This window comes from Lissotriton vulgaris, chromosome 7, assembly GCF_964263255.1.
Source record: "Lissotriton vulgaris chromosome 7, aLisVul1.2, whole genome shotgun sequence".
Classification (NCBI taxonomy): Eukaryota; Metazoa; Chordata; class Amphibia; order Caudata; family Salamandridae; genus Lissotriton; species Lissotriton vulgaris.
The window spans coordinates 834,295,784-834,317,102 of NC_141695.1; the positions used below are offsets into that span (position 1 = coordinate 834,295,784).

The window sequence follows — 21,319 nt, forward strand, 5'->3', positions numbered from 1 at the left end:
AAAAGCCAAAGACCTCGATCTAGAACCCCACAGTGCCCAATGGGGTAATTCACACAGTCCGCTTCACACTGCTGCACCAATATGTGCCAAAGAGTGTAGGGGACCCAGGGCAGAGGTCAGAGGCAGTCCCTGCTCTTTGATGAAAGTTACCAAAGTGTGGGGCCTGGGCCGCCAGGTCCATGAGGCGCAACTGCCCTCCTGGGTTATAGACTAACCAGGCTTGTTTGAGCTGCCCCAGGGGCCTCCTGTCCAGTCAAGCGGGTCCCCGACGCTTAATAACTGCCATGGGACCAGGATAGCGCAGATGTAGAGGAGAGAAACAGATTCTAGGCTGGCTGGCTGGGACCTCTCTAAGGTGTGCCCATCACCATGGCCTTGCTGGCCATACCCGCGCTGTGTGCTGTAACAAATAAAAGCAGAGTGTAAATAACACAGCAATGGCAGAACACGGCTAAACAAAATCTCACCTATGTATGTATTTTTTAAGTACCACATCCTAGCAGACTACTAAGCCGATCAGGCTTTCTAAAGAGATTATTGCAAGAATTATTAAAGTGCAAAGCATCTATAGATAGGATTTGTAAACAAGGTGGTCAACATTAAAATCCTTGCCTGGGGGCGTGGCTTGGCCGGCTGCAAGATGGCCACACTGTAGTGGGCTCTGCCGGCCAAGCTCTATTATCCTGCACAATCCTGTTGGCATCGCTACCCTGCCTGCACTGCTCTCACATTTTCCGACTCGGGGGAGCACCGCGCACCTGCTTGTGCCATTCCGGTGCTGCTGCGTGCTCCCCGGGCTGCGATTTAGTCTCGTGGGCGGTGCTGGGCTCCCACGTCCGGAGGCCGCCATCGGAGCCGCTGTTGCCTGCTGGGCCCTCCTGCGGCGGGGCTAGGGCTGTTGATCGACCTCTACTGAGTGAGGTGAGTTGCGCTATTGCCAGGGGGGGGATGTTCGCCGGTGGGGTTAGGGGCCGCCCGCTGTGCCGCCTGGTTTCGGTGGCGCCGCGGCCTGGTCGGGGCCTAGCGCTGCTGTCCGGCCTTGCGTGGCTGCGGCGTTGCCTGTGCTGAGCCGTGAGAGCGGCGTAACCCCTCGCTCCCCTTGCTGGTGCTTCCCCTCTAGGTGTGTGCCTTCCGCTGCATTAGCCCGGACCCTGCTGCTAAAGTGCCACGAGGATCGCCTGCCATCAAGGTCGGGCTGACCTGAGCGCCTCTACTCCTGTGTCGTGCTGCGGCCCACCTGCGTTTCCCTGCCTCTAGTTTCACTGCCTTCTATTGGATGCGCGGCGGGGGGACTGTGGATACTCCTCGCCCCACTTTTCTCCTGAACCTGGACCAGGCGCAGATTCACCCGGCCCTGGGACTCGCCTGGCTGGTCTTGTTGTGCCCCGGCGCCTGGCCTCTGTACTGTGTGGGCCCTCTCCTTCGGACGGAATTCCCTGGCTGCTGGTTTCCTGGCGGGCGTCCCTCCCATCGCGGCTGGACCTGGTGGGGTGGGTTGCGGGGACCCTCTGCGCCAGCTCCTTTTTTGGAGCCTTGTCCATTGCCACACTTCCTGCTGGACTTTCCCAGGGCCCCCCTTCTGCGATTGTCTGGGGTCGGCCGGGTTAGTCCCCTCCTGCCGGTGACCAGGGATTGTCGCCCACACTGTGCCTCACACGCTTCCTGGGACTGAGCGATGTCTCTTCTCGCCCGGCGGGGCGTCTTTGTCAGGGCTCCCAGTTCTGGTCCTGTCTCCGCTCGAGCCCCCGCTGGTGCCTTGGTTACTGCCATACTGCCTGCTGCACTTTCACCGGATTCCTCTGCGGAGGCGGTCTGGGATTGGTCGGGTCACACTCCTCCTGACTGTTGACCGGGGCGTTGCGCACACTCTGGGTCCCTCGTGCTCCTCCGCAGCTCCCTGGGCCTGAGAGCAGTCTCACCCAGCAGGCGCACTGTTTTGTCCTTCTTGCTCTGGCCCCGGTACCTCCGGTTTTGCTGCTCTGTCAGGAGGTGCCCCACGTTGGGTGGTGCACCGGCCCTCTTTTTCACCCCCGCCGGTGGCGGCTGGGCTCGGGGCTGTTCCATGGGTTCCCACTATTCACCACCTGCTACCCACTGTGCTTCACACTGCGCCTTGGGGGACGCGCCCGCTGGCCTGCCGCTGGCTCTTTTCCCCCCGGCATTCCTAGACTGTACTCCCCGCTGGACTCCAAGTAAAAGCCTGTTATCTGCTTGGTAACCCTACTACTTTGTCAGTCCCTTCTCCAACTTGAGTGTGCAGGTGCTCACCACTGCTGTTTCTCGCCATGGGGAAATCAGACCTGAAGCAGCCTAAGATCGCCTTCGACCTCCGAAGATCCTCACGCCAGGACGGCGCGGGCTCGGACGGAGCAGACTCCGCTGCAATGACTGACGCCCCTCCGGGCCTTGATGACGACCGTAAGGCGATAATGCTCAATGTTAAGTCGACCGTCGATCATCAACTATCTGCTCGCCTCAACTCCGTTAAGGCTCGTGTTGATTCCCACGACAACAGGCTTCTCCATGTGGAATCAAGGGTGTCTGACGTTGAAGATACGGCTACTCGGGACAGACAGAAACTTCTCAAGATGGATAAGATTTTGGCCGTCTGGATAGGATCACCTCCCCGGATGACATCAAATCCCGCTTTCTGGATTTTTATTTGCAGCTCTACTCGGCTGGTACTCCTTTACCACGGAAGGAGTTTCACCAATATTTTGAGTCCATTGCCTTGGTTTGGCTCGAAGATCACCATCGCAAATTCCTTGATGAGCCCTTCTCTAGGGAAGAAATCTTGGCAGCCATAAACAGCCTCCCCGGCGACAAGGCTCCGGGTCTTGACGGCCTGCCTGCCTCGTTTTACAAATCGTTCGCTGATCTCCTGGTGCTGCATCTGGCGGCCATGTATAACGAGTCTTTCGGATCCGGTCTCTTCCCGCCGTCGCTGGGCGAGGCTTTGATAACCTTGCTCCTCAAGCCTGATAAACCTGCAGATCGCCGTGACTCTTACCTTTCCCTTATCAACATGGACAACAAAATCTTTGCCGAATTGATTGCCTCCTGCCTTCTCCTATTAATGCCCACCATAGCCCTCCCAGATCAATCTGGCTTTATACCTGGGAGGGCAACCTCACACAATCTTCATACTATCTTCTCTGTGCTACATTAAATTAACCCAGCATTGCCCGCTGTGGCTGCCCTTCTTGATGCCACTAAGGCTTTCGAAACTCTGGAGTGGCCTTTTCTTTTCTACATCCTGCCGTGTAAGGGTTTCAGTGACATTATTCTGCGCAAGATCAGACTCCTCTACGCTAATCTGTTGGTGCGTCTCCGTATCAACGGCCAGGTTTCTGACCCCATCTGCATTTCTCGCGGCAGCTGTCAGGGGTGTCCACTATCGCCCATGCTTTTCGCTATCGCAATGGAGCCCCTGGCTGCGAGGTTACGTCAGCACCATATGCACAGGGGCACCGGGTTCTTGGCTCGGTCTCTTCTGATCTACATGTACGCGGATGACGTCACCTTATTTGTCAGACATCCTCAGGATAACCTTAGTCCCTTGGTGCGGGAGATCATACGGTTCGGGGGGCTTTCGGGCATCCAGGTAAATTGGAGTAAGTCCGTTCTTTTTCCTCTGACCGTCACCACTATCCACCTTTACTTCAGACTTTCCGTTTGAATGGGCATCTGGCCCCAAGCGCTATTTGGGCATCTCGCTTAGCAGGAATCTGGATGAGCTGTGGAGGGCGAACTGGTCAGACGGTGGATTGGCTGGAATCCAAGATTCCCTCGTGCAGCCGCCTGCCGCTGTCTCTGGCTGGTTGCATCGCCATTGCTAAGATGGTGGTTCTTCCTAAATTCCTTTACCTCTTCTTGAATATACCTATCCTCCTTACTTCTCATTTATTCCGCAAAATGCGATCTCTAATAATTTTGCTTGTTTGGGCAGGCAGACAACCTAGGATGGCATATGATATCCTCACTCTCCCTATGTCGGCTGGTGGGATGGGTGCACGTGATTTTCGTATCTACGCCTTAGGGCCCAGACTAGTTTCCTGCATTTTTGGATCCATACCACCCCACCATCAGCCTCACGTCGCGGTTGAGACTGATTTGGCTTCTCTCTGGCCTCTGTAAACTGCTCTGTTTGCGCCGGTGGTGCATCCCCGGGCGGAGATTGACACGGTTGAGACGCTGCGTTGGGCTTATCTTGCCTGCGCCGACTCTCTGGCCTCTCCCTCCATTCCGCCGACACCATGCTAATTGTGAATCACCCAGAGTTCCCCATGCTCCAGTCGTCCAGTATGTCCCGACACGCGGCGCGCTCGGGCCTCCGGACCCTGGCGGATCTCTACCCAGAAAATTCCTTTTACTCCCTTCCCGATTCCCCGGGGCTGCAGGATAGACTGCTTTTCTATCAGCTGCGTGCCACTTGCCGGAAGCTTCACCCTACCTTCCCCTCGCTTCTGCCTACCTTTCCAGCTCTGGACTTTATATTCCTCCTCCTCATTGCACAAGTTAGTAACCAACCTCTACGCTTGCTCCCTGGCATCAGCCAACATCTCCTCTAATCAGGCGCGGGAGGCGTGGAGTGCGGATTTTGGATGCGGACATATCGGATGCCGACTGGCTCTATTGCTGTAACCAAACCAAAAAATTGTCCCCGAATTGGCTCCGTTTGATCCACTTCAAGTACTTGCACAGGCATTACCGCACCCCTGTGCAGCTCCACCGACTTGGGCGGTCTCCCGGGAATAACTGTTTGCGCTGCGCTGCCCCTGCCGCAGACTTTGCCCACTTGGCATGGCTCTGGGTTTTGGCTGGTGGTTTGTTCCACCATCTCCGACATCACCGGCGCTGTAGTGCAACCTGATCCTCCTCTGTGTCTCCTGTGCTTTGTCAAATACTGCCCTGACGCCTCCAACTGTCTCATTGCGATGCTATTAGTGCTTGCCAGGCACAGGGTGGCCATGTGTTGGGGGCGGCGTCCTGCTCCCCAGGTTGAGAGCTGGCTGGAGGATGCCTCTCTGTGCCAGACTCTCCTGTCATAATTCTGAGATTTGATGCCTGCCAGGTCCCGCCCCGTTGACATCCTAACCCTAATGGTCTCCTACCTTCTCTCTCGCCCCACCCAAGTGGAGCTTCCTCTACTGCGCTCCCCGCTGGCCCTGGGCCCGCGGCGCCTCGGTCACTTCAGGCTTCCCATAAAAACTTTCATTCATGTGCGCCTCCTCCTCTGGGGGTTGAGACCCTGATATTGTGGAGCTGCGTCCTTGCATTCTTGTTAAACTCTGTTGCTGTGAATGTGTTCTGATTGTAATTTTCTACATGACCTGTACTGTATTCTGTTGCCATGTGCGTTGGTGCTGCACGGTGTACTGTACATGATGAGTCTTTATTCTTTAATAAAGGTTTTTGAAAATCAAAAAAAAAAAATCCTTGCCTGCAAGTGTAATCTGGGACATTCATTTCATGTAACAAAATACCTGTCTGTGGGCTTTACAGCAATGCAAACACAATTCACTCTCAAAGGCTTACCATATTTAAAATATGGGTTTCATATAGATAAATCAGGCCTACTGCCTTTGTTGTAAATTTCAATATTAATGGATCAGCCCAATGGCATCTCAATTTTTGACTCCCAATGAACCAATCAGGCATGTAGCCTTAACCACGAGCTTGTCACTATATTACAAAAAAGTTCAAAATTATAATTATCAAAACAGTGTAAAATCTCGCCAAGAGGGCCTAATAAGGATTAATATAGCTCAAATGTTCCATCCTCACAGTTTGTTTGAGTGGGTCACCATCACCTAAACCTTTGCCTACTAAATAATCTATGTAATTCAACATAACAAAATACTTACCTACAGGTTTTAGCAGTGTAATACCAATCCACCCTTAAAAGGATTTTGCCTGTAACGCATGCTTTTCACAATAAGTAAGTAAGGCCTACTGGCCTTGTCATGACTTTTCAAATTAAACAGGTCAAACAGGTCACCTATGTAAACTGATATAGGTTTTCATAATAGAGATGAGATTTACAGCCGCTGCCAAATCGCTTAACACCATAACCGACATAAGCATATAGAAGTGCGCATAAACTGGCTACCATCATGTACACAGTTCAAATTATAAATATCTACACAATACAATTGGTAAATATGAGACCCCTCTCAAAATGACCTGACAAATATCACAAAAGAAATTTCCACCCCATTGTTTGTAAGATTGGGCGCTCAGTGCTAAAACCCTTGTCCACTATGGTAATCTGTGAGATTTCATGTAACAAAAGACATGTCTATAACCTGTATTACAGTGTGATAATCCGCTGTTAAAGCCCTACTGGCTTTAACAAATTCACAATAAACAAACCAGGCCTATTACTTTTGTCATAAATGTACATAATAAACAGGTCAGATATATGGCATAGGAGATAACTATTTCCAGTAAACCAATCTGATCTATAGCCTTTATCAGCTCAAGTCTACTGTACTGAGCATATGTTTCCCACAAGGCAACTATCAGCTCACAGTCATAAACTTATAAATTTACCCAAAAATGAGTTGGCAAAACAAAATACTATCTGTCATAAGCGGGCCTATTAAGGATTTTCACTGTGCAAATCTTATATCCACGTTCACCATCAGAAGGGGCAATCAACACCAAACCCCTTGCCTACTACAATTTCCTTTCAGATTCCACGTAATTCAGTAGCTCTCTGGAGGATTTAATACAATGTAATAACAATCCACCTTTAACTGTCCATTGAATTAAATCATACTGTTCACAATACAAAAACAAGCATTTGCAATGCAATAGGTCTTGCAGCATTCAAGTTTGAGTTATTGGCCTTGTATATGACAATGTGTTGCATTAATTTTTTTACAAACTCTGTATTGGCGCATGAAGATGATTTGCAAGTGCCTATTTTGTTGTTTGTAAATAAATATGTAAACATTGTATATTTGTTTGGTTAAAGTTTAATGATATGATGGTCATGTAAGGGCCTGGATAGGATTGTTATAGTGAACAAGATCAATTTTAGCTCGTTATTGGCGAGAGAGAGAATGTATGCTGTCTCATAGTGAGGTCACCAGACTGGAAGAGAGTGCGCATTTTTTATAAATGCGTGTTTGTGCCTGAAAGGTAGTAAGAAATGTGCAGTGGCCTCAGTGCCGGACCTTCACCCGGCGCCAGTGAAGGATTAAAGCCAACATGCAACAGCGTAGCAACCTCACTGTGTGAAGAAGGTTCGCCAGGGCGAGACCTAAAAAGTGAAGAGTTACATACAGAGGTACATACAGATCAGAAGTGGACTGAGAGCCTGTCCATCTACACAGCGTTTGTTGTGTAAACACTTGATAATGCTGAAAACCCGATAGATATTTTAATTTGTTGGGAAATTGGGTGAGTACATTTTAATTATAAAAATGGTATTCATGTATTCTGGGGTTCATTGCGGTCTTATTAATTAATATAATGTTAAACTTCATCAGGTGTTAGTTATATTTTATGTTTTTGCTCTGTAATGTTGGCAAAGAGAATTGAGTTAGTGGAGGTTACCATAGTCCGCTATTTCCTGTCTTCTGAAACACAGTCAGACCCTAAGGGACACCAGGTGTTGGTCTTACTTAAAGTACAGGGGCTGGTCCTTGTGCAAAATGCCCCGTTTTCTCACCATGTGAAAGCTCTGTGATTTTAGCAATTGACTTATCACAGCATTGAGGGCTAACTGTACGTGAATAAATTTGCCAGGTGACTCCACCGATGGAACTAAACAAAATGCCCTGTGTTGTTTCAAATGATCGATTTCAGGTGTGTTAATTGTATTGGATCAGCTGAGTTGCAACACACTACAACTCCCAGAAATCAGTAGGGGTACTCATTTATAGCCCTTGAGAGAGGTCTGCGTTGTAATGATGTGTATTTCATGAACGACAGGAGACTTAAGTAGGTTAACTGTAGTTTATTCACCGGAGCGCCGGGACCACGTCTTAGCTCTGTGCGGTTGGCGCCCATATCAAATGGCCGCCCACAACTTCCGCTACACCCCTTCCGCTTCCAGTCATATTGAACACTAGACTGATCCCACATATCTCCCCCCTTTATTCACAATATAAAATTTCAAAGCAATTTAGGAACAGTCTTACTTGTTGTCCATTTCAAAGTCTTTGAATCTCTCCGGAGTTCTTACGGTTCTTCCAGCTCTCGTCTTTACAACTCCTTCTCTTCTCCCCTCACTTTGTTCCTCCTGTTCCGGTTCACATGTGTCTGTTTCTTCCACAGTGCTTCCCGCCTTTTCCTTCATCAATCTAAACTTGCTCCTGTCTTTTGTTCCACTAGTTCCTCTGACTTCCTCGTCCTGCCTCATAACTCTCTCTTCCACTTGCTGCGTACTTTCTTCTACCTGCTCTGTGCTCTTTCCGTCACATTCTTCATTGCCTCCTACAACCTCCTCAGTACCCTCGTCATTCTCCGCTCGCCACTCCAATATCTTGCTGCACTTGGCCATTCTGTCTTGCAACCAAACCTTTCCATCACTGAGTAGTGCCAATCTGGTATATGGTTATAACACTTGGAGGAGTGGCGTGAATTTACTTTCTCCTTTCCTTTTTAGGGTCGCCACTTTCACCCTGACCCAATCTCCTTTCTCTAACTCCACACCTTGTACACCCCGTCTCCTGTTGAAATGTTCGGTGCAGGCTTCCTGTGCTCTTTCTAGATTTCTCCTGACCACCGCTGGAGACCACTTACTTTGCACGACCATCTTCCTCCACACCGTATTGTCTTTGGTAAATGGTTCTCTCCCTCTCAGTACTTTGAAGGGGCTGTACCCCGTGCTCCCTGGCGTGATGCAGTACGCCCACAACATTTTGGGCACTTCCTTCTCCCAGTCCAATCCGTCATTTATGGCTGCCTGTATGGTGCCCATGATTACCCTGTTGAATCGTTCTACTTGCCCGTTGCCGGCAGGGTGATAAACGGGTGGGTGCTTGACTTCTATCCCGTTTCTGGCTACAAAGGCATCCCATTTTCCTGACATGAACTGCAGCCCATTGTCAATTATGATTGTTTTGGGAATTCCTTCTTTGATGAACACATCCCTCAAGAAGGCTATCACGGTATATGTGTCCACTGCTTCCCTTATAACCACTTCTGGCCACTTGGAGTATTTGTCAATTAATACTATGGCATACTTTTGGATGCCCTTGGCGTTCAGCACTGGTCCCATAATGTCCACTGATACCATCTCCCATGGTCCTTCCGGTACCGGAAACATTCCCAATGGAGGCCTCATCAGGGTTTGGGACTTATCCGCCTTGGCACACGATTCGCATTGTCGCACAAATCGTTCTACTTGTGTGTCGATTGCTGGCCACCAGTAGGCTTGACGAGCCAACGCTTTGGTCTTGGTGATTCCTTGGTGTCCCTCTTGTAACAAAGTCATCAAGTGTTCAATGATCCCTTGAGGGGGGACCACTGTGTCACCTCTCAGCAGAAACAGGGGACAACTCGTCCCTCACTTCCCAATACCTTCTTAATGTCTCCTTCAAGTGTCTTTTCTCGGGCCACCTGTGGACCACGTACCCTTTTATCGCCTGCAGGTCCTCGTCCGATTTGTACGCCTCTTCCCATTCCTGAGCTCCAATCACCTTCTCCATGTCTTCTACTGTTGCCACCACATAGTTGTCCCACTGGGAGAATTCATGCTTGTCCGCGTCTTCCTTGGCTGCTGCCCGGCTCAGGAAGTCAGCTACCTTGTTCTGGGGACCCGGTATGTGTTCCACATCATACACGAAATCCAGTAAGCGTAGTGTCATTTTGGCTATTCTGGGCGTGGCGTGAGCATGTCAGTTGGATGTTAAAACCTTTACCAGGGGTTTATGGTCAGTTTTGACTAGAAACCTTGCACCCCACAGTTACTGCCTAAACTTTTCCATGGCCCACACCACCGCCAGCATCTCCTTTTCAATAACGCTGAATTTTTCCTCGTTGGGTGCCAGGGGTCTCGAGGCGAAGCTGATCGTTGACATTTCTCCTAGGGCTGACCTCTGCGTGAGCACTGCCCCCAGGCCTCGTTCACTCGCATCCGTGGTGAGGATTGATTCGGCACTTGGGTCAAATCCTGTTAGTGGAATTGTTTCACTCATTTCCCTTTTCAATTTGATAAACTCCTCCTGCTCCTCATTGGTCCACCTGAAACCATTCCTTTCTTTGAGCAATTGGCGTAAACAGTGTGTCTTCGTGGCAAAGTGGGGCATGAATTTACTATAGTACTCGGCCATTCCCAGGAACGACCTGACGTCCTCCTTCTTTCCCGGGGCTGGCGCGTCTAATATCGCTTGCATGTTGGATTTCTTGAATTCAATGCCTTGTCCACTGACTTCATGGCCGAGGTATGTAACCGATGGTACCCCGAGTTTGCTCTTGGACCACTCTGCGGTCAATCCATTTTCTTGTAGTGTTCGCAGTACGGTGTGTAGCTTTTCATTATGTTCTTGTTTGGACTTGCCCATTACCAGGATGTCGTCCTGGAAAAACTGAACCCCCTCCACCTTGCAAAGGAGGCTGTGCATCAACTTTTGGAACACTGCAGCCCCTGATGCCAGCCCGAATGGCATCCTGACGAATTTGTAGCACCCGAAGGGTGTGATAAATGATGTGAGGTGGCTACACGACGGATGAAGTTTTATTTGGTGGTAGGCAGACGATAAGTCCACCGTCAAGAACCACTTTACGCCCTTGGTTTTTGCCAAACATTTCACTTATACGAGGAAGGGGAAACTTGTCGATCAGGATGTTTTTGTTGAGTTCCCTAAGGTCCACGCACAGCCTAACCGTCCCGTTTGGCTTTTGGGATACCACCAACGGTGAAAGCCATTCAGCACTCTCCATGGCCTGTATCACTTCGCATTTCTCCAGTCTGGCGAGTTCTGCCTGCACCACCTCCCTGCTGCGGAAGGGGATGTTCCTCACTTTGTGGATGACCGGTTTGGGTCCCTCCTTTAGCTTGATTAGGTGTGTGTACTTGGTTAGTTCTCCTATCCGCCCATCAAACACTTTGGGGTATCCTCTGCGCCAGGCCTCTATCTCTTCCCTGTCCTCCACGTTCATCAGCATGACCTTTTCTACGCCTCCAGGGTTCAGCAGTTTTCCCAGTGCTCCTTGATCTTTCCAGCTGAGCACCGACGGTCCTTTCTCCGCGACGTATAGCTTGCACTCTGCCTTGCGTCCTCTGAACTCAAATAGTAACGGACAATACCCTAACATCGGTATTTTCTGACCCGTGTACGTGACCGGTCGTAGGTCCATTGGACATAGCTCTTCCTTTATGATCGGTTCAAACTTCTCCTTCCACACCTGTCTTTGTACAATGGTGATAGGGGCTCCTGAGTCGCACTCCTCCAATATGAATGTCGAGCCGTGGTTTGTCCGATTCTGCACACCCTACGTCCAAGATCTGGGCATCGATGTAGAGGACTTCCTCCAATTCCTCTTCTCCAGTTAGGTTCTCCTCGTCTTCCTGGGTCTCAATACCACATGCGTCCTCTGATAATCTTACCAATAAAGCCTTTGTATACCTGAAAACAAACATTGAACCGTAAACCGGAGAGGAGTTCTGTATTTCCATTTCTGCCAGCTTCCACTGCCGCCCGTGGCCCTGCTGCTGAGCCAATGGTTGCTTCAGTCTGTTGGCAGGAGTATAAGGCGCATGCGCAGCACTCCTGTCTGGCAATGTGACATCAGAGTGTAACACTATGGCTGAGCGAGGGGTGCTTGCTTCTCTCATGCATGTGGAGAAGAAAACTGCAATGAAATCTATGAAACAACTTTGTAACAAAAAAAAGTAATGCACTGGAGATGCCGGGGATTGAACCCGGGGCCTCATACATGCAAAGCATGCGCTCTACCACTGAGCTACATCCCCTAGCTGAAAAGCTATTGCCCACGTCTTCCCTTATTTCTTGTTGCAGAAACCCCTGTGGTGACAGAATGAGCTTTGTCTGGCAATTTTCCTTCCTCTTAGGTGTTTTTAATCTACTTAGACAGAGCCGAGTGTGTCCGTTTTTTAGCCCTTTCCCTCATCATTCTCCTCACAGGGTGGTAGCAGAAGTGCTGTCTACACGGTATATCTGTACAATCCCCAACTCCCATTTCTCACCTCCACTGTAATATACGGTGCCAAGACTGAAACAAGCCAAGTTTATTTACCTGTTACCTGCAGCAGGTTTATGTCACTTTTATGATGCAAACCAAGTGCAACCATCTGCCCCATAAGGTCAGGATTTGAACTTCAATAACTGATTAGGGGTGTCATACTTCTATAATTGTAGTACTAACCAAATGACCCCTTTTAGCAATGTTAGAATATTTACAGATTGAGGAAGAAACAATAGGATTCTAAACCTCTGCTTGGAATTTGCATGTAGTGCTTTGATGCCATATCATTGCTCTTTGGGCTACATTCAAAGGATTATAAATTATGAATTCTGAGTAACAAAAAGAGAATACAAGTCTGAGCTCTGCATGTTATGAGTTGTGCTTTGCAGTGGGAACATTGACCCTCTGTACTACTTTATCATGAGACAAAACTGTGAGTAGATACATCACAGACTCTCCATCAAGTGCATTAACCACCAGAGTTATCATGCTGTTGTTAGTATTCCATGAAAAATGCAGCGGGCACATAGACCTCTATAGGCTGCTCTTATCGGGCCTCAACATGTCATGCACAGGGCGCCCCCTTGGGCTTGGCGCCCGGTGCAGTGACACCAGTCGCACCAACCTAAAGCCGACAGTGTTTGAATCCTTTAACAGTGGTCTGTAAGGCATCTTACCCGTGCCGGGTGGAGAGCTTCTTAATCTCTAGAGACAGAAATCACATGCGCAGCTCACACATGGAGCACAATCACTCAGCGCAAACACAGGTGTAAAATGAAGCACAAACCACGTGTACAACAGTCTCACTGCAAGCACGTCTGGCACTGTATCATCGTGTACTTAAGGACTCGCTTACCCCACAATCCGAGCCCAGTAACCCCACATGTCATGGTACAGGGGTGAAAGGTGTTTAGGGCCACATTGTTTGTTACCACCACAACGTTTTGTGATTCGACTCTTGTGTGTCTTGTAACTTCGCTTTTCATCACACTTTGTGCTAACGGTGTTCAACAGTGCAAATAAAAGTTAACTCTCTCCCTACATGCGTCAAGTCAAGGGACATTTTGTGTTACTTTGATTGAGGTAAACACCCGCTACAGACATCCGTGGTCCTCTCACACCAGATGTTGAGATCGAACCCCAGCACAGCTGGCTCAGCCATTCTTCCTTCTGGGGGAAGTAAATGTAGTAACAGTAAATAAGATATTAGCAGCATCGGATAGATGCTCCACTCAAAAGAAATCCTGCCTGCACCACATAGCATTGACGTGCAGCTATGCATTACCGTGTTCACATGGTAGATGAAAGGTGAAACAACTGCACGCTGCAATAAAACTCCTCTCTGGCGTTTGAGGTCCAGGAGCAAGGCTGAACGTGGTGAGGTCATCCCGACAGCGCCTCCCTCCTCCCCCTTTCTAATAGTGGGGGGGGGGGGGGGGGGGGGGGGGGGGGAGCGAGACGCCTGGTCAGCCTTAGTCACTGGCCCTTTGACATTCACACAGGCACATGCTTCCAACCCGCAGAAGCACAACGCAGAGCAGGTAAATCCGTCTTCCCAGATGCCGAATTAGTGTTTACCAGAACATACGATTTACTGGGGCCTCTGAAACTCACCCTTGAGCGAGCCTTGGTGTGCGGGACCCGGTGCAGCCTGCCACCGGAGCTCCCCGAGGGAAAAACACCCAGCTTCCGAGCCCTGCAGAGACTGACACCAGCCACCCATCCCTCTATTAAAAAAAAATATTAATAATAATTCATAGAATAAGATCACACGGTCATTGCGTTAGACGGGAGGGGGCTTGTCCCAGCAATGAAGCAATAATTGTTTACACACACCCTCCGCGTGTGCAGGGCTGGGCAGCACACCAAGTTTTTTTATCTGTCTGCAAACCCCACCTGCACAACCATTTCGCAGCGCACTTATGGGAGGAGGGGCTGAGAGCAAATAGTACAGCCACGAGTCGTGGCTACTGTGGTCAACAAACAAGCGGAAAGCACAGGCACCTTTCCTGTACAGGTCATTCAAGCTTATGGGTGGCGCATGGTTTCAGTTCCCCACACACGCGCTGGGACAAATATTATGAAGAAAATAAACCGATGTTTGTAAATATGCCAAATAAAACTAGAACGCTCAAAATAAAAGTTTCCATCTAAACAGCATTAAAAATAACCGGTACCCAGGCTGCGTTTTTAAAATAATTATGTCCCTGCGACATCATTCTAGTTGCTCTAGAATAAGCTAATTGTTTCGTGAACTGGAAAGGACTCTCCTCCCAAAATACCATTTAGCCAAAGTTAGCCAAAAGTGGCATGTGCAAATCTATTGCACTTAAAAAAAAGCGCCGATAACGAGACACGGTCTGTGGTGGTGGGGGGGAGGGAGGAGCGTTGAAGCGCCGCGAACGATGCGCAGCCTCACCGGAAGTCAGGCAAAGTCGCCTGTGACTGGGACGGGGCCGCGTCCGGACCGGAAGAGGAGGCAGGCTGAGTGAAAGCATTTCGCGGCCCGGGGCTCCTGTGAGCGGTGGAGAGCCCCGGGGCCACCAGAAGGAGGTTGCGCAAGTTTTGCACATGCCCGGTGCCTGCCGCGTGCGTAGAGGGGAGTCCCCCAAAATTGGTCCGGTAAGTTGAAAAGGGCTGGGAGGGGGGGGGGGGGGGGGGGGGGGGGTCTCGGTGCACTCGTGTGTGTGTGCTTGTGTGTATGCATGTGTGCGACGGCAGGGTGGGGTCGGTGCACTCGTGTGTGTGCGCACGCGTGTGTGTGTGTATGTGTGCGGGGGGGTGTGTGTCTGTATGTGCGTGCGTGCGTGCATGGGCGCTAGTGTGTATGTCTGTGTGTATGCGCATGCGTGTGTGGTGTTTCGAGCTTCCCAGGAGACAGCGGCTGGACACAGCGCGCGTTCGCGTGGCCCACTCAGATCACCTCCTTGAAGAGGAAATGCGCGCGGCCAGGATTGTCTCCTGGAAAGCAGACACGCCGACAAAAGGTCTCTGGCGAGAACGCGCTTCCGCGCGCTTAGCCGAGACCCAATCAGTCCTACTGGCTTTATCGTATGTTTCATAAAAACACATAAAAATTATAATGTTGACATTTAGCTTGCCACCATAACCAACACAGACCTGTTGTGTATATCGTAAGCTTGATTACTAGCCAAAAGGTGCAGTATAAATACTCTTTAAGTGGAAGCACACAACTTCTGCCCAATCAAATGTGGTACTAAAGGCGGCCAACATGTGGATGGAGCCTAAGCCCCTTTCTTAGTACTTACAAAATATATTTTTTTATTGATTATATATGGTCTGTTGACATCTGTGCTTCCAAGCCAGACCTAAAAATCTTGCTGCCGTTAAAAAACAGCCTACAAAACAAGTGTTTCCTACATATAATGTATATATGAAATAAAAAGGTGTGTTCAGTGTTCTTTGGAGATCAAAAATAAACCCCCAAGCTTTGAAATACAAGTACTGCATTGGGTGTGGAATGATCCATCAAACAGTCAATAGCACTAGGTGTGAGTCTTCTGGGTGGAGCCAATTCCACTATGTATATATCAAAGAATATGTAAAAATAGGTCAAGAGGACTTCTGCATAGTCAATGCAGACCTAAAAACAGCTGTCTTCATGTTTAGCCAGTCTTCCTGAATGCCCTTTTCAGAGAATGCCCCCCCATCCAAGCCGGGGCCAATATCCTACTGGGTTTAGTCCTTCTACCAGAAGGTGCTCATGTAGAGTACACAGCCCTCATCCGTTAATAAAGAAGCTGATGTCACAGGATGCAGTCTTATCAATTGAGTCGCAAGGATGTGAGCGCCAGGATACTGCTCCTAAACTGGTTGTAACAAGAGCCTCTGTGCAAACCCAACCAGTTCGTCCGGGTCCAGTTAGGCTCGGGTAGAGTTCAGCTTTTGAAGTCCTTAGCCATAATTGGTTCATTACCCAAAAAAGAACAAGTGTACACATTTATGAGCCGCTTGGGGCTCCGTTTCTATACCATACGATTCTGGAGATCCCAGTTTGGGATATAAATTCAAATTCAAGAGGTCACTGAAAAAAACAGAGTACAACATGCTGGAGACCTCAGAAGAGATATAGCCCATTCCAAAGGACGCAATGACTCATAGACCTCCTTCAGGGGGGTGCTGATACCCCATTCAGGGTACATCACCCTTCCTACTAAAATTACACCCCTGACACAGCCTGGGCAGGCCCCCTCAAACAATAGGTTCTGATTTCACTGAAATTGTGGGGTCAAATGTATAATGAAAACCAAGATAAAACTATGGTCAACTGAGGATTCATTATGAATAAGGATAGTTTATCCATTAGAATAAAGACAAGAGGGAATTAAACCTCAGCCAAGTTAAACCTCTTCAAGGAGGAAACACCCGCTAATGTACAAGCGTAAAATATAGTGTATCTCCATTTCAGCAGGCGCTGAAGATCCCAGGCAGCGTACAACCCCTAGAATGGATGTTGGAACCAAACAAGATATAGCAACATCCCATGGGTTGGAAACATCCCTGCCAGTATCCTGCCAATTGCAAGGGAGTACTGGATAGTACCACCCCCGCCCCTTGATTGCCTCCATTCTGATTAAAGGCATAGGACCCCACCTAGAGATGCTAGGCAAGCCAGAGAGGAATCTCAGGTACATCACTCTCACCAAGATGGTGCTGGAGAATTCCTGACACAGACAGAAGCAAGCTCCTGAGGGCAGAGAAAACGGACACATTCTGACCCCAGGAAGACAGATATATTTTAGACCATACAGATCACATACAACTACATCTTCCTCAATCCTCCTCTCATGCATACATACAGCCAGCCTAGTTGTGCTACAATGTCGACCCAGTGGCACATATCAGAAAGAGGTGTAAGTACTCACTAGTGTGCAGAATCATTCAGCTCGAACTCGCAGCCCCTGGCAGCTGTGGACCTCACTCCAGCATCGGCCCAAAGTCTATTCAGTGCACAAGCCACAAAGGGAAGGACTTGGTGATATTCATCACAGCACCGTCTGCAAGACAGGATTAAACACGCAGGAACCTGCAAGAGAACCCAAAACGATCAGCAGTAAGTTCACAGGCCTTAACTCCTCACCTCTCCCTCGCCTCATTTTCAGATAACATAACAAGGATAAAACCAAGGGCATGCTCTTAGGTCCATAGGAAAACAAATTAGACAAAAAACTGTCTGAATCCTTTTTGTGTATTTAACCAACAAAATAGTTAAAATCACTCCTGAAATATGGAATTAAGGTCTCCATCTCCTATATCAAGATCCCTCATCTTCCCTTTCCATCCTCTGGACGAGGTCAATCATCAAGGGGCTTAGTGCAGTTTGTGACTCAGTCAATGCTCTGTAAATAAGGGGGAAGTGAGAATGGCGCTGCCATGCTCGTGACGGAACCACGCCGTCATGAGTCACGGGCGGCGTGTGCTCATGACGGCGTGGTTCTGTCACGGCCCGCCCGCTCATTAATTCGCTGGCACGGAGCGGCAGCCGCATGATGGAACCACGCCGTCATGAGGACACGCCGCCATGGCTCATGACAGCGTGGTTCAGTCATAAGCAGGCAAGGGGTTAAACAAGTTGGAAGACTATGTAAACAGAGTTGAATATTAGCAATAGATCAATGTTGGAACGGGGGGTCTCTAGTTGGCAATGGTATACACCTTTTACCAAATAGGGACCCTTGCTTCTAAGTCAGGGAAAGGAGATTGCATTACTGGAAAACCCTTGCTCACCCCCTTAGTAGCTTGGCACGAGCAGACAGGCTTATTTCAGAGGCAGCGTGTTAAGCATTTGTGAACACATACAGTAATACAGTGAAACACTACAGATGGACAACACAGGTTTTATAAAAATAAGTATTCTTTTTATAGACTTAACACAAGACCATAAACAAAAAAAAATCCACAATACTGGAATCAATAATAATTTTTCAAGATGGTAGAAATAGTTCAAAAGTAGGTTATTCACTTAAAAATAGTCTTTACCAACAGATAACCCCAACGGGAGTCATCACGACGCCAAGGTCAAAGAAATCTCAAAGTACGGCGCCGACCGCAAGGTGCGCGGGTCGGGCTCGGAGTTGAAACAGACCCACAAAGAGCATTACCTTGGAAAAGCGAAAACAAAGACAGCTCACGGCGTCGGGGAGGTGCGGTGCCGTTGGCGCGTTGCGGCGTCCGTTCAATGCTTCGGGGGAGATGATGCGTCGGGACCTGGATGCTTGTGCAGGCAGGGGACGCGTCAGTTCCTGACCGGAGAGGAGTTGACATCACAATGGCGCCAAAACCACAGTTCCGTCCAATGTTGATGGATTTTTGACCACCCATGGCGACGATCAGCTCCACAATGAAGTCGGCTTCGGAGTTGATGCGGCACAGCAGCAGGCGTTGGGCCGGAGTCGCAAGTCGGAGTAGTGCTCACGGCTATGGCAGGCTTACCATGTCGTTCGCTGGCGTCGATGTGGCATGGCGGCCGGCGTCGGGTCTACATGGCGAGTCGGAGCAGCACTCACGACTGATGCAGATGACGGCGTCGCTCGCCGGCATCGATGTTGCAGAATTCCTTCTGTAGCAGCTAGAACAGCAAGTTCCAGATGCAGGCAAACAGAAGGGGGTGAAGCCGGGTATCCCTGAGACTTTGGTCAGGAGGCAAGCTCAAATCAAGCCCTTGGAGTAATATTGTGAAAGATGATGATAGTTCTTAAAAAGTTCCTTCTCCTTTCCTTGCAAACAGCACACTGGCAGAGGGGCAGTCCAAACTCCTGCAGCTTCCTTGGTTCTTCTCCTTGGCAAAGGTTCGTCTTGTGTTCCCAGAAGTGATCTAAAGTCTTAGGGTCAGGGCCCTAATATTTATATTAGCAAATTCTTTGTCCTCTGAAGGCATAGGGTCCTGTGCCCAGTCCAAACCAGTTCTGTGCAATCCTGGAGCACTTTGTCATCAAGACTCCTTCTTTCCTTTGACAGTGTGGGCCAGGGACATCAGACGCACCATAGGAGGTGGAGCCAGCATTATGAAAGGCAAGCACAGCCCTATGCAGGTCCCAGGTGCAACTCTTCCCACCACTCTACATGCAGATAGCTCTATTCAGCCTTGTGCTGACTCACCCGGTCTCCTGGAATCCCGCAGCCCCTGTCACTCACAAAACCAGACACACAATACACAAGCTAGCAGAGGCAGGCTTGGATGGTTAGGCAAGAAAATATTTACGTGGTATTTTTTAACACAGAATGTTAAAACCAACTCCACTAAAAGATGTATTTTATCATTCTGAGTTCAGGCATACTAAACTTGAATTTCTACCTAGTTCCCGAAGTCAGTAAGGATTATAAGATGTTATAATCAAACTGCCCATTCTGGCCTATGGGGAACAGTTAGCCTTGCAATAGTGAAAAACTAAAATGGCTGAAAGTCACTATTAAGACATGCCTCCCACATCAGGGCATGTCCTACCTTATACTTACAATGCACCATGCCCTTGGGCCTACCTTAGGGGTGTCTGATAAGAAGAAAAGGGAAGGTTTAGGGACTGGCAAGTGGGTGCACTTAGCAAGTCGACGTGGCAGTACTAGACTGCACACAGGCTCAGCAATGGTAGGCCTGAGACACAGTTTACAAGCTGCTTCTGTGGGTGGCACAACCAGTGCTGCAAGCCCACCGGCAGCATTTGATTTACAAGCCCTGGGCAGACATGGTGCACTGTACTAGGGCCTGACAAGTAAATCAAATAACCCAATCATGGTGTCACTAATCAATACATCGATTTAACATAGGGTTCACTTGCGCTGTGGTACTGAATAGCACTGGCAGAGTGCCAAAAGCATCTAACCAGCAAAAACAAAAAACAGAGGTGGCAATCAGTAAAAAAACATAAAAGGGAGACTCACACCAATGATAACAGGTCTAACAATCAAATATAGGGCATTATTTTTATTAATAGAAAGTTAGTGCTCAAAAGGGTGTGGAGAAATTCCTCCTGTACCAAAGAGGGTTATAGTAGTGAAGTCAACCTTTATTGCCTGACCAGATTCAAAGAAGAAACAACCTTAGACAACCTGGAGACTGACCTTAAACTATAGCATTCAGGACTTCAGGCCAAGATGATGGTGACATTAAAACATCCCTAGCGCGTCCATCTGAGACACACACCATCCGAAACGGAAGCGTGCCAGTCAATCCATCTACATAAATAGGGCAGACAAAATGAAACAACATGGAGCTACTCAGTCAGTGCCATCAAAGACAAACTAAGCAACTAACCGCCCCAAAACTCAAGATTTTTCCTCATCCCCAACGGAGGCGATCAGGCCTGAGTGGAGCAACCTGTGGCCGTGGCCATGATCTAGGTTGAGGAGGAGTCCTTTGGTGCCTCCCCCTCGTGCCCACATCCAAAGGGGAAAAGACCAGCAGGTTCACACTGACCCTTTCAGGGAGAGAGAAAAAATATGAGCAGCAAAAGCGCTAGCTCCATCCACGAAAGTCTGCGGCCCTGGAGGACTGTGTGGCGGCCTTGTAACTGAAGAGCAGTTCTCTCCCAGAGTGACTCAGGCAATTGGTTAAGAAGCTGAAGTGAATGGTGAACTCCCACACTCCGAGAAAAGGAAATGTCTAAATAGCCCCGTAAGCATCCTGCTAGAAAAATAAACATAGGAAGCAACAAGGCATTACAGGAAGAACTGCAAGAGTAATGATCTAAGCTGGGAGTTGCCTCTACTTATGTGACAAGATGAAGCCTGGCCCACAGGGAGGCGACCAGCTACAGGGATGACGCGAAGCCAGCAGGAGAAAAAACAAATTCAGCCCTTACAATCTTTCAACATCCATCAAGAGACATGGTGATCTCTTGAGGCAACAACGGTGGACAATATGACCAAAAAATACAGCCGGCTGGCACCCAGGTGAGTGCGGGTAAGGCGTTCATCCCAGGGCCAGAGTGAAAGCCATCCAACCCACAGGGGGCGTATGCCTACCAGGGGCCATTTGAAAGAAAATGTCCTATCGCCAAATACTTTCACCCTATCAACCCTTTCTAAAAAACAACAAAAAAGCCCAACAATGGTGGTAGCCCTCACCAGATAGGATCCGAAAAGCAGCCAAGCTGAATTCCAGACAAGCTTGGAGAGACTGCTGACAGAGGGATTT

General features: G+C 49.0%; 1 protein-coding gene and 1 non-coding gene across 2 annotated transcripts in view; both read right to left on the reverse strand.

The window, feature by feature from the left end:
* LOC147702505 (guanine nucleotide-binding protein G(o) subunit alpha-like) overlaps window positions 1-21,319 on the reverse strand; it is a 1,070,398-nt gene that overhangs the window by 634,241 nt on the left and 414,838 nt on the right. The window contains exon 4 of the mRNA XM_086931175.1: window positions 17,052-17,212. Coding sequence (XP_086787301.1) covers window positions 17,052-17,212 — 161 coding nt within the window. The remainder of the gene's footprint in view (window positions 1-17,051; window positions 17,213-21,319) is intronic.
* On the reverse strand, window positions 11,861-11,932 carry TRNAA-UGC (transfer RNA alanine (anticodon UGC)). The gene has a single exon. It is a non-coding gene; the product is annotated as a tRNA-Ala (tRNA).